Here is a 14133-nt window from a genome sequence, read left to right as displayed (position 1 = left end):
CTTGGTCAGAGCTCTTATTTCCTGATGGATGTGTGCATATTCTCTGGAAAATATTGCAGGCCTTCATTTTGTTTCAGTAGATAAGATTATATTACTCAAATGTGTGGGCAGGAGAGGGTGGTGGGTTTTCCCTTTTTCCTTAAAAGAGGTGACAGGCCTTTTCGTTCTTACATTTGTTTGGTTGCTTTGTGTCTTAATAATATTTTACCAAGAATTTAAAATGCAATTTGGGAAACCTTTGATAACTGTGTATGGGGAAATAAGCTCCCTGTGATTTTCAGAAGGTTTTCAAATTGGATACCTGAAGTAACATGGCTGGGATTCCACCTTAATCCTTTTGCATTTATTATTGCATGTACATCATCAGTATTGATTATCTGAGCTAATAGAGAAGCACGGTGCCTTAAGTAGAGCTTCCGCTGGACTCCATGCTGGGTATTTGAGAGTCTGGAAGAGAATTCGAATTGCTTCCATTTTGTCCATAAAACGGAGATAACTATATGTGCTCTGGCTTCCTCATGAACTTGTCATGCTAATCAAATGAGTTGTATAGAGAAGGACTTTGAAGCCTAAAGTCCACCTATGTGCTTGAAAACAGGTTAGAATTTTCCCTGCAGATTCTAGTACTTAGAATTAAGGCTCTGCCCCTTTATTAGAAATTCTTCGCCTAGTAGATAGTCAGTGAATGTTGCTGACTAATGTAATTTTTGGTTGAGTTGTTGAGCACCAATACAGAGCCGACTGGATTTTTCTGAGACTTTGACCAGACCCTTATTTCCTCATATTCTATGATGTATTTCCTGGCTTTTCATAGACATTGTTTCTGCCCCTTTTTTCATGTCATGTGCAGTGAGACAAACATAAAGACTTATGTGTTTAATTGATCAGAAAAATCAATTGTGCTTGTTAAATGTTTGATCCACTTTCAGTCGCCCATCTCTCCTAGGTAGAGGGGTATCATTTAGGGGGAGAATGAGTATGGCAAAAGAAGGGCACAGATGTGAACAAGGTTGGTGACTGTGAAAGCCAATAGGTTATATCGGTTTGTTCTCATTTGTAGGATTATGACAGAAGTGACAGTTGTTCACACGGTCCATTTGGCTTGAAGCCTAGATCAGGTAAAACACATTCTCTCAATTCAATGTCTCCTAGGTTATGTGTGAAACCAGCATTTCCAAGTGAGATGGCATTCAGGCCTCTCCCCTCTTAAGAGATCACTTTCTCTTCACTTTATTTGTCTTTGCAATTCTTGCTTGCCATTTTTCTCTCCCTTTTCACCATCAGGCTCCAAACCACTTCAGTTCTTTGTCTTAGAAATATTGGAGGCTTCCTTCTGGCCTTCTGGGGCTGCTCTCAGGACACCCATTCCTGCAAGCAGACCCATTCTTGGTGAAAATTATAGCATGCCATTATTCTGGCTTTCAAAGTGATCTTTTTGCTTTTGGCAAACTCAAAAGGGCATGCATCCAGGTGCCTTGGCAAGGGATTGATTCGCAGTCCTTATCCATGAATAAGCAGACTGGCCTTCAAGAATCATTTCCTTTTCCTATAAAGAGAATGAAAGTCTGACTGACATTCAGTAATCTGTTTTTAAAGTCAGGTAGTAAAGCCCTAACAACTTATTCCCAGAGCAGACCACATACAGGGATCCAACAATGTTTGCATGCTTGCTCTCATCCCGTTGTTCTCAGTTATGCAGATGAGCAAGTTTTCAGTCTGTTACGTTCATGTGTTTTAGAATGTGTTGATGTAGTGGTGAGGAAATGGAAGCACACATCACTTAATTTTGTACGGATTCCTTTTTAATATGCCTCTTTTGCCAGTGTTGGGTTGGCACTTTTTCATGCACCCTTTTAGCTGCCTCTGTTAAAAGTGAGCAAATGTCTGGTTTTCATAGCTTTCAGCCGTTCATCTCGCCAGGAATATGGGACAGCAGATCCTGGATTTACAATGAGAAGAAAGATGGAACACTTAAGGGAGGAAAGGGAGCAGATACGACAGCTTCGTAATGTAAGTCAGATCATGGGTTTTGATTTGCTGTGCAGAAATGGAGTCAGATTTCAATTATTGGTCAGCAAAGTTAGGTTAGTTTTACTTTCAAGGAAGTGGTGCTCTTAAAAATATGTTGGCTATATGATGAATTGTAATCTAAGTACACCTGTTGTTTTTGAAGATGAGAACTGTTTGCAATTCACATCCTCTTTTTTTTCTTTAACTAGAATCTTGAATCGAGGTTAAAAGTAATTTTGCCTGATGATATTGGAGCAGCATTAATGGATGGAGTAGTTCTTTGCCATTTAGCCAATCACATAAGGCCACGCTCTGTAGCTAGTATTCATGTACCATCACCAGCAGTGGTAAGTCCCTGAAATCCAGAGTGAGTTCTGTCAAGTCAGTTGTAAATTTAGAAGTGCGTGACTGAATAATAAACCTAAATAGATTTCGTTTTTAGTCAGGCTCTTTTGTTATATAAAGTTCATGATGACCTCTAGCTAATGAAAATTTGATGACACTTGAAATTCTTCTCTTTACAGCCTAAGCTAAGCATGGCAAAATGTCGAAGAAATGTAGAAAACTTTCTTGATGCTTGTAAAAAATTGGGTGTCTCACAGGTAATTAGAATTTGTCTTAAATGTTCTCTTTAAAATCCTCTTATACACTTTCACTGAAGTCCTCCTCAATGGGTGGAGGTGCCCATGGTATGTAGAGGCAGATTATCCTCCCTTTTGGGAAGGCTGGAAGGCCCTAGCAATGGACTCTGTATTTGAGTATTAAGCCAGCTCAGTCTGGAGAGGCTCCTCATCAAAAAGGATGGCCAGGAAGCGGCACATTGATTTCTGCCATAGAAACTTTTGCAGACAGTCTACAAAGACTCAGAGTGCATGTGGTCTGTGTCATTGTGGTCCTGAAGGATATATGTATCTCTCCCATGGGTGACTTTCCCTCATTGCCAGATTGAATTTTGGCCACTGTTTAAGCTCATTTTATTAGGATCTTTCTGACCTGTTTAAGAAGCTGTTGAAATGGAGAGTGGCAGCAGAGGGTTCCAGCTCTCCACAGGCCTGAACAACTGCTGATGCAGACCACTGTACTTACAGGCTGGGCAGTCATGAGAGTTTGAGTCTTGGGTTATTGTACTCGTTAGGAGGCCTTGGTTTCTAATCCTCTGCAGGCCTACAGAGGAAGGTCTGGGTTGACAATTCAAGTTCATGGTGAACAGTCCTAGCTAACATTCTCTTTTTTATTTTCTTTATTTCTAGAAAATGTTAGCAACAGTCTTTGGCAGTGTCTGGATTAGGCAAGTTTTGTGTGATTAGCAGTGATTTTGTTCACCTTTCACAGAGTCTTCACTACCATCAAATGAAGGCTTGAAAGTAGGATCCTACCTAATTAAAGCAGGATTTAAAGCATAAAAATGACAAAATGTGACACTGTCAAATTGTTCTTGTAAACTGTGAGAAGGCCTGACTGTATGCCTGGAGCAGTAGGCTATAATGGATTTGGGTCAGCCTAACTGTCCATTGAAGGTTACAGAAAAGTGGGCCTTATTGGAGTTTTGTCTTCAGTGGATATGAACGGGAACGAGCCCCCCTTTTCTAAGAAAAGAAATTAAAGTTGTAGCTTATTGTCATGGGATCCTTGAATCACAGCTCAAAGACTGGAGAGGACTTTGGAGGCTGCCTGGTTCACTTTCCTTATTTTACAGATGGGAAAGTTGAAGGCCAGAGACTGGCTTGCCCAAAGTCACATAGAGACTAGTAACAGTTAGGATGTGTACTCAGAACTTCTTACTACCCACCCACCCCGAAATGCAGCACATGTTTCATTGAACCATATTGTGCCCCGATTTTAAAATTATTCTTAATTTTTAAAATAGAGTATTAGTTTTATAGAATCTTTTTAAAAAACTTCTTTCTAGGATGTCTTATATATGATACACTTATGATTCTAGGGGTGGTGGCAATAGATTTTTGTTTTTTCTTCTTTATTAACTAATAATTATTTCTATGCAAGATTCCTGTTGTTTCAAAACTGCACTTCCCATTTTCTGAAATGAGGATGTATTTTTCTTTCTTTTTTAATTTAAACAAATTTTTCCATGATTACATGATTCATGTTCTTTCCCTCCCCTCTTCCTTCCCCCTCTCCAGAGCTGACAAGCAATTCTACTGGGTTATACATGCATTATCACTCAATACCTATTTCCGTATTATTCCCTTTTGTAATAGAGTGATCTTTTAAAATCAAAACCCTAAATCATATACCCATATAAACAAGTGATATGTTTTTCTTCTCCGTTTCTTCTCCCATAGTTTTTTCTCTTGATGTGGATAGCGTTCTTTCTCATAAGTCCCTTAGGAATGTTCTGGATCATTGCATTGCTACTAGTAGCAAAGTCAATTACATTTGATCACCCCACAACGTTTCAGTTACTGTGTACAATGTTCTCCTGGTTCTGCTCATTTCACTACACACCAGTTCATGGAAGTCTTTCCAGTTCTTATAGAAATCAGGCAGTTCATCATCTCTTATAGCACAATAGTATTCCATCACCATCATATGCTATAATTTGTTCAGCCATTCCAGATTCGGTGTATTTTTCTAACATACTTTTATTCCCTGTATTTACCTTCTTTGCCATTTTTATTTTAATGTTTTTGTTTTAGTTTTAAAACTAAGACCACACAGTTTATTTTGAAAATGTAGAATTCTTTCTTACTTCAACTTACTGAAAGAATTAATTTGAAAACACAAAAATAGTGTCATATTGTATTTAACAGATACTCTTAGTATGTTGAATGGCAGAGTAATAGTTTTGACTGGGTTAGGCTGGGCAGAAATTTGCATTGTTTCATATTTCAAGGTCAAAGATTTGCCAGAGACAAGTTATTTAAGAGAATAAACATCTCGAGTTTCCTCTATCATCATTTATCCATCCTCTGTCATCATTTACTAAAGCCAGTCTCCTAATAATGTTTACTAGAGAAAACTATTGCCTTAGTCAGTGTCTTTATACTTTTTTCAAGAAAAGTAAACAGTTTAAATAAGTGCCTTCTCAGTCAGACCTGTCTATCTCTATCCTACTGGTCTCTCACTGAGTTAGTGAAGTTCTGTCATATCATTACAAAGTGGTGGCCTGGAGATCACATCTTGCCCTTTTTCTTTTCCAGGAAAGACTCTGCTTGCCGCACCATATTTTGGAAGAAAGAGGTCTGGTGAAAGTCGGCGTTACAGTTCAGGCTCTTCTGGAGCTGCCCACTACTAAAGCATCTCAACTGTCAGCAGCTTGACCTGACTGGAAATAATTATACAAACAAATTCTAGTTTTATTTATTTGTACTCATTTTGTGCACCTCAGCTTTCTGAATGAGAATGGCCAATGAAAAAGTTTTTGTCTAGAATGATGTCTTTGTTTTATTGTATAGATGACATTGAAGTCCAATCAAAGAAAGCTTGGTTAAGTAATGAAGCTCCTTTAAAAACGAGATTCAGAAAACAGTTTCTCATGTACACAGATTCTTTTTACTACTAAATCAATTGATAATGCTTGATTATTTTTGGAAAAACTAGATTATTGGTAAATTGAAAATGTGGCTTAACATATTTTGAAATCTCCACATAAGGGTAGCTATCAGAAATTAATCCATTTTTACTAATTCCCAATAGTCTTATATTTGAGTCCTTAATTACACTCAAATATAATTTATATACTTCATGAATTCTCCAGTCCTTAGGGAGTATGATACCTACACAGACCAGAAGAGTTTGCAAAAAAGGAACCTTGATTCTTTTAGTCTGCTAGGTTGGTGCCAACACAGTTTCAGTTGTGCTGGAGATTGTTTACATGGGAAGTGCCTGTGTAATTGATGACTCTTAGAGTCTTAAACCTTTTTGGAATTTCTCTCTGTATGGATGTGTTCATTTGAACTTTGCTGATATTTTCTAGTTTTCTGCCAGGCCAGTGATGTGTGAGGATTGAAGCATGCCTCACCGTGTTTGATTGCACACTATTTTTTAGTTATTTCATGTTGTCAAAAATAATATGTGTGATTTATTGATGCTATTTAATTTTACAAAATGGAATCATCTTTTAATATGTATTATCATTTGAGTCATATTTTATTTTGTATTATAGTGAAAGAGGATCCAGAAAACAGGGAGGGATTTGAGAAGTAGGGAAATACTGAATAGCAGGCATATTGTAATACAACTGCCAAAACCTCAGGTTGACATCTCAACTTTCAGACTTGTTACTACATCCTTCCTAGCTTCACAATACATCTGTGTAGCAACAACAATCTCATAAATAATTGAAAATCTAGGACAGCAGTTCACTAGGTTACAGTGTTCAGTGCCACCATTTGAATATATTCATGTTCCTGCATTGTGCCGTGGAGGTGCCCTGTTTCTGGGCCCCAGTATTGCCATTGTGGCCTGTGAGTCACAAGGAAAGTCCCAGCTGGAAGGCTCTCATGAGTTTAGAGTCCAAATCTCCTTTAATTTTCAAGGTGGCTAATTTGAAGGCTACAGCAGTCAGAGAGGGCTCTAAAATTTGCCTAATTTTGGCCTTTTTCCCCATAGAAAACTCTGGCTGGTGACTTTTGTAGTAACCGTGCCAAGTATTTTGTAAAATATTATTATTATTATTATTATTGCACTCATTACCTCTTAATACATATGCAATTTGATTTAAAACGTTGGCCTTGGTATTTCAAAGAGTTCTAAGTTTGGTGAGGGACAGTATGGGGTGAGCAAAGTAGAGAAAGGATGTCCAAGTTTCAATCTCTAAATGAATAAAACCCATGAAACCAAACAGTGTTGTACTAAGAGCTGATTCAGGAGCGGTTCTGATATTTTACTCCAGTTGGTGAGTAACCGTGCCATTTAGCATTGAATTTTGGCTTTAGAATAAAGGATAGCATTTCTCCAGTAGCATATAGGTGCTCTTCAGGAGGTACATTTCTTTGTGGCTGTAAGATTTTGAGGAATTAAAGTGGATTTAGTCTGTTGTTGAAATATCTCAAAGTAGTTACCAATCACTGCCTCCCTTGGGCAATACTTGGGTAGCCTATGAATGTGTGTAAGACATGGCCAAGAGGCCATTTTTATACAGAAATTTGACAGCATTCCAGTAATATAACCATTAAAATGTAGTGTCTTAACTCTTTTACCATATCATTCCCTTTATGATTCAGCTATATCTTGACAAGTACTTTTATATTTCACATGAGTGTACTTCAGTGGAGCCCAGGAATGTTACCCACCCTGAAGACTTTTAGGCTAGTACCTTATTATCTATAATTGACTGAGTAATTATTTATTACTTTAAAAATAGTCTAGAACCTCAATAAAACATTCTTTGTTGAAAGGCAGAATTCAGTGTAAGGTGGGAGCTTCCCATCCTAATCCAGGGGGGTTTACTTACTTGTCTGAAGTATACCAAAAGGCATTTTGGCCCAGAAGATGGTCCTGTGGCGTAGTGCAGTCTCCTAAGATAGCAAGAGAGCAAGGCTCCAATGTATTTCTCTTAGTAGATTTTCAGTGTTGAAACTTGGTGTTGGTGTTTTTGGCAATGTTTTCTATTATGATATATTTATTTCACCAGTTACTGGATTAAGAATGATTTCTTTACATTATAGAAAATGGATTTGCTGTTCCCTGGGGGATAGATGATCAAAGTGAACTATTTTCATGTTTCCTAAAATAACAGTACGGTAGATTGCTACTTCTGTAAGATTCAATGACCTTGTGGCACAAGGAAGCTTAAATGTTAGATATGTTAGAATGGAAACACAGAGTAAAAATGTATTACTGTTTGGTTAATCATTATCTTGAAATAATGTTAGGTTAACCTTTTTTCTACTTGAGTCTTTTGGAAGCTTTGGAAATGTGTACTTAGATCCTAGCTCTACCATAATCCATTTTCACCTGCATTGAGAATCTGTCAAACTGCTCGTTGTAAATTACCCATGCCAACTGTGGGTAGAGAAAATGGAAATGAGAGAATAAAAGTCTGGGACAGCATTTCTTTCTTTTTTTTCCAATATCAAAACCTCCATTTCTTTTCACATGTTTAAAGGTTTAAAGTCTGGGTCGAACAGTATGTATGTATAATGTGGATCACACCAAAAGCGTTCACATTAGAAGCATTTCAGTGACAAATGTATGTTCATGCACCCTTTCAAAAGCCAGCTCAAATTTGTACCCCCCAAGTATAAGTAGACCTTTTTACACCGAAAGCATTCACTTGAACATAACCTAATATATAGCTGGTCGGCAGTGGTTTCAGTCTGTGTGGAGAGGGCAGAGCTAGAGTAAATTGGAACGGCCTTCGTTCATAAATAGAGGCAGCCTGACATGGTTACAGGTCCAGGCCTCGTCCTTAGAGATTCCTACCCAAATGCTTTTGTCTGAGGTACTCAATTGGGTTAACCTGAAGATAGAGGAGAAAATGTTAATTAATTTTTCATTTTCACATAATTCTCCTTGGAAGCAAAAAAAAATTGCAACCCACACTGTCCCATCTTCATACTATCAAGTCTTGGATGGCAGTGACTAGGACTTTGTTTCCCTTCTGTTACTGCCTAAAATGTATATTGTAAGAATGTGTGGCCAATAAATGTTTATTGGATTGAATTGAATTCCCAGATTTTATCATAAACTTAGGGAATGCTCTTAATTGAATTTTGAATAAAAGTGAATTGTTGCCCAGGAAAACTATTTAAATGTATAGGCATTCTCTGTTATTTAACAACCTGACCTGCAGTTTCAAATTTAGGGAATTGCTTATCTAGTAAGCAGATTTGGGTTGTTGTTTCAGTCACGTCCAACTCTTCATGACCCCATTTGGGGTTTTCTGGGCAGAGATGCTGGGGAGGTTTACTATTTCCTTCTCTAGCTCATTTTCCAGTTGAGGAAGTAAGCCCTACAGGGTTAAGTGAATTGCCAAGGGTCCCACAGAGCTAGTAGGTTTCTGAGACTGGATTTGAACTTGTGAACATGAGTCTTCCTGACTTCAGGCCCAGTGCTTGATCCCATTGTTCCACCTACCTGCCCTAGGGAACAGATTTGATATTTATTAAATGAAGACCTGAAGTTGACAGAATTTTAATGTACATTGATTGTATTCCTTGCTTTTGTAATCTGATAATTGACTTTGAATGATGGGGACAGGATACTCTGAGACTCTGACCCAATGGTGCTGAGTCCTAGAACCTGGTGTACCTTTGGCCTATTATCCATCTAGAACATTGAGCTCTTATATCGAGCTTTTTGGGAAATGTCCTGGGCTCTAAATTTAAAATGAATTCAATGGAGAAAATCACAAATTAGTCATTTGTTCACAAATAGGTTTTAGTTACAGTTGTATTTGAAGATAAATATGGTTCTAGTACGTAGGGAGCATAGAGTTTCTACCTATGTTTTATTTTTGTGAAGTCTGTTACAGTCAGTTTAACATTTATTGGGTACATGGAAAATTCAAGTTGGAAGAGCTCTCTTATGTTATTTATGCTGGCCTGATACAAAGAGAGAAGTCTTTGAGAGAGCTCCTCATTCCCAGCAAAATTAGAAGGCCCAAGGTTCTTAAGGAGTGTATTATTGGGTTTGTAATTCTAAAAACTTTATGATTGATCAACTCTTGCTTTCTCTATTTATAATTGCGATAACTTTGTCATTTCTGGTTAGAAATAAATGTTTTAATCAGTTCCAAAATCTAGATGAAAAGCATGTAGGGTATGTGTGCAGATGAGAACATGTGCATAGAATTAGTTTTTTTTAATGTGTAAATTGGACTTTGCAAAACTGCCATCTGATATTTGTAATAATAAAAAGGCATAATTCAAAATAATAGCTTCCTAGTTTCAGATCACTTTCAACCACGTCCTACTTGAATGCTTTGTCTGAGGTACTTGATCGGCAGTAGAGGTTATTTCATTTTGAATTGGGGTGGTGATTTCTTATAGACTATTTCGCCAATTTTTCTCCCTTTTTTATTTCAAAAGGCTTTCTTATTACTTTGAAGGGCTTATATGAAAGTTCATATAACTTCTAGTTCTAAACAAGACTGTGAAAATTATTAGAGTAATCAGAACTGGCCAGTGAGGACCCAGGCCTTGGAATACCCATTTGGCAAGTCTGCTTCTGGAGGTTCCTGATGCTGTGGAATAGTGGAGTCCAGCTCTCTGCTTTACAGTATACTGCAGGTATGAACTAACTGTTTGCTTGCTTCTCATTGTGTAATGAAGCCTTTGTATTGGATGCTAAGGCAGAACTGAGTGCACACCGAAGGCACTAAGTGGCCAAAGAGAGTTTTCTCCCTGGCTGCCTTCAAGTGAGGGTCATAAACTGTGACCCCCTGAGGTGGGAGAGAGGCCTTGGGTCCTTTGGCACCAGCTCACCATCAGGTACATGGTACAGCTGCTTTCCCCTCTTTTATGTCTATTTTTTCTTCTCTTAGGTGAAGGAGTATTGGCTTTAACTTAAGACTTTTTGAGGTTCAAAGAGAGCACCCAAGAGGCCCAAGAACTAGAGTTCTGACCAGAATTCGTTGGCAGCTGAGCAGTGCAGGCGTAATCCAGAGGAGCAGTCTACAGCCTTTTAATGAATCAACCAATTAGCTGGCATACTTTCCACAATGGAGAAACTACGTTCCTTGGTGATGGGTGAAAGCTTTGTAACAAGTAGCCGTATTCAATTCCTAGGAACTGAAGTGGTAGAAGGCAAATGTTCTCCTCATTTAGGGATCCATTTTTGTACATCTTTGGTTCTTGCTCTATAATTTCAGTAAATAATCCCTATGTAAAAACAACCTGGTCTTAATTAGCTAAATTAATAATCAGGCTCTAGTTTTTGTTATTGATGGTAATGAGAAGATATTAATTGGTATTGATGATTGCATTAGAGAAAACTCCAGAACCATGAGGGGGAGAGGTAACTAGCTACCCTCTGGGGAGTCTTCTTGCTAGCATGAGTGTGAGTTGGGATGAGAACCCTCATAGTCTGTGTAGGCTGGCTATAGTAAAAGTATCCAGATAAGTTAGAATGAATACTTGGTGAATAAATAAGGAATAATCATAATCCTTCTGTATAACAATGCTTAAAACTACTTCAACTGAATTTATTGATCAGTCAGTAAACATTTATTAAGCTTCTTCTTTATATGGCAGGCACTGTACTAAGTAGTAGGGATACTAAAAGAGGCAAAAGACAGTTCCTTCCCTCAAGGAACTTACAGCCTAATGGGGGAACATTGCATGCAAACAAATGCAACATGCAAACAAATACATCACAAGACAGGCTAAAAAGGGAATGATGAACAGGGAGAAGGAACTAGGATTAAGAGGGCATTAAAGAAAGGGCATTATTTGGAAAAAGAGACAGAGAAGGAGCCATCAGAGAGGTAGGAGGAGAACCAGGAGACTGGTATCTGAGAAACCCAGAGAGAAGAGAGTGTCCAGGAAAAGAGAATGGTCAGCAGTGTCAAAGGCTTCAGAGAGGTCAATGGAGAATGAGAATTGAGCAAAGGCCAGTGGGTTTGGCAGCTTTGGCAGGTCATCTGTAACTTTGGGGAGAGCAGTTTTGGTGGAGCGATACAATCAGAAACCAGACTTTAAGGGGTAAGAAGAGAGGATGTAGAGGCACTGAGTGTAGACAGCCTTTTCTAGGAGTTTAGTGGGAAAGGGCAGACAGGTTAAGGGGTGATAGATAATCGTTAACAGGCATGGAAGGATCAAGTGAGGGAAGAGGAGACATGAGCATGTTTATAGGCATGGAAAAGGAGCCAGTAGAGAGGGAGAGATTGAAGATAAGTGAGAGAATGGAGATGAAAGAGGGGACAATCTGTTAGAAGAGACATGGTGGAATGGGATTACTCGAATAAGAAGAGAGGTTGGCCTTATAAGGAGTACTCATCATGTGAGATGTGGGAAAAGGGGGAGAGAGGAGCAGAAGGCACCTGAGGGATAGAAGATGAAGAAGAAGAGGGGAGGAGAGGGAGTTCATGGAGAATAGAGCTCATTATTTCCAGTAATGTGTGAGGCAAAGTTCTCAGCTGAGAGAGTAGGGAGAAAGTAGGAGCCAAGGGAAATTTGAAGAGATGATGTGCTTTGGAAGAGTTACCATGGAAAGTAGGCTAGGGAAGGGATGAGGGATATAAGAAGGACTGCACTATTTTCTTTTCAGCAGATCATTACCTAGAAACTGCTTGGCAAATTAGTACATTCAAAAGAAATATAAAGTGTTTGTTGGACTTGGATGGGATCATTAATAACAATAATATTAGCTAGCAATTATATAGCACTTTAAGATTTACAAAGCATTTTACAGATGTTAACTCACTGATCCTCGCAACAACCCTAGGAAGCAGGTGCTATTATTATCCCCATTTTACAGATGAGAAAACTGGGGCACAGTGATTAAATAACTTGTCCAGGGTTGTTGAACTCATTAAGTATTTAAGGCTGAATTCAAATTTAGGTCTACCTGACCCAAGGCCCCTTACCCATAGTACTTCTTAGAAAGCCCATATTGTATTCAAGGTTAGTTTAAAAAAAACCCTTGTTGTCTACCTTAGAATCAATACCAAATATTGACTGTTCAGTATCCTCCTGGGTATTTGTAAGTCAAATGCTCTAGATAGTAGCCTTGTGCTTGTAGGCATCTGGGGAGCTCATAAGCCGAAGTCTGGGCAGGATTGTTCATAGATGCTGGGCTCCACTTTCCATTCAGTTCCAAATACATGATCTAAAACAAGGCTTACTGGTTTAAAGTTCAAGCTCCTTTCTCCCTTTGCCCCAAGTATGCAGAATAAGGTGAGATGATCCATTTGGTAAATGTGTCGAGGAAAAGTTTTCTTCTTGTAGCACTGTTTGGATCATTTTGGAAACGTCACATCAGCAGTCTTGCCAAGCAGTGGGAAATCCACTGGACTAAAGAACAGCTTGTATGCCAGGCCTCCCAGACTGAATGTGCCTTCTTGTGGAGTTTCCAGAATCATCTCTTCAAAAAATAAGAACTCAAGAAGCTTCTGAATTCAAACACAGTATGTTTGGTTAGTCAGCAGCCTAGGATGTGCAGAACAGAAACCTCACCCACTTACTCTGGTCCTAATTGAATTATAACATGGAACGCTATATTCCGCAAGTAGGACGGTATTGACATTTACATTCACCTTCATTTCACAACCTTCAAATTTGACTAATCTCCAGGTTTAACACTCTGTTGTAACTGGGCAATTGAGGGAGTTCTCATTAGGGATATACACTTATGAAGGAAGGAAACATTTAGTAAACACCTCTTTACTATGAGTGGTGCACATGCACACAAAGAAGAGAATAGACAGCTTAAGGGGCTTATTAAGTGTCTGAACCAGGTTTTGAACTTGGGTCTTTTTGATCTAGGCACAGCACTGTATACAGTCCTACAGCCAGCTGCTCCCTTTTAGGTCAGTGTCAACTGTGGGCCTGAGGTAGGTGCTTCAGAAATCAGTTAGTTGTACCCTTGTAGCTAAACTCAGTGTGGTTTTTCGTTGTTGTCTTTTGTTTTAGCATTGGGAAGGGGCGTTGGAGATTGTCTGAGCCTCCTCCTTCTTTTACCCATGAGGATGCCAAGAGCAGAAAGGCAAGTTTGGTGAGAATGAGATTTCATTTTCTCCCAACTTGGAACATTGGCAATGGGAGATTTTTGGTTTTCTTCCAGTGTTCTTGGTGCTGTCTTTTCATTTACGCATGGTTTCAAATGATGGCCTTTTCCCTCTCTGAACATAGAAAAGGCGTCTGAGTTTTACTTAAGATCACTAACTTTTATGATTTTATTTAGGCTCACTAAATTTTATTCATTAAGGGTTACTTAAAAAATCCAAGTAAGTTATGTCCATCTAACTTTGTAGTTTAACTTTTCTCTTACTTTCTTTTTTCTTTTAAAGTGAAAAGCGAAATGTAACCAAATAGGAAGTCATCATTGAATTGTTTTTATTTACATTCTCTAACCAGATCTGTGCACACACACACACATATCCACACTCAAAACTATATGCAAACATAATAAATTTGAAATTGAATTTGATTCTGCACCTTCACACGTGGCATATTCTTATTTTTTAACATTTATTGTTCAGGAATAGAGTGCATTGAG

At 38.4% G+C, this 14133-nt stretch overlaps 1 protein-coding gene across 4 annotated transcripts in view; it reads left to right on the top strand.

Moving 5' to 3' along the window:
• The window catches only part of LRCH2 (leucine rich repeats and calponin homology domain containing 2), a 77000-nt gene extending 67150 nt beyond the window's left edge, over nucleotides 1–9850 (top strand). For all 4 annotated transcript variants that reach the window (XM_056809370.1, XM_056809369.1, XM_056809372.1 and 1 more), the window contains 5 exons: nucleotides 1061–1118; nucleotides 1898–2010; nucleotides 2220–2357; nucleotides 2535–2612; nucleotides 5172–9850. In XM_056809370.1, the coding sequence (XP_056665348.1) occupies nucleotides 1061–1118; nucleotides 1898–2010; nucleotides 2220–2357; nucleotides 2535–2612; nucleotides 5172–5291 (507 nt within the window). In that variant the 3' untranslated portion in view covers nucleotides 5292–9850. The remainder of the gene's footprint in view (nucleotides 1–1060; nucleotides 1119–1897; nucleotides 2011–2219; nucleotides 2358–2534; nucleotides 2613–5171) is intronic.
• The last annotated feature ends 4283 nt before the right edge of the window (nucleotides 9851–14133 follow it).

Source organism: Monodelphis domestica, chromosome X (assembly GCF_027887165.1).
Source record: "Monodelphis domestica isolate mMonDom1 chromosome X, mMonDom1.pri, whole genome shotgun sequence".
Taxonomy (NCBI): Eukaryota; Metazoa; Chordata; class Mammalia; order Didelphimorphia; family Didelphidae; genus Monodelphis; species Monodelphis domestica.
The sequence above is the reverse complement of the archived record's forward strand: the minus strand, read 5'-3'. Positions and strand labels throughout refer to the sequence as shown.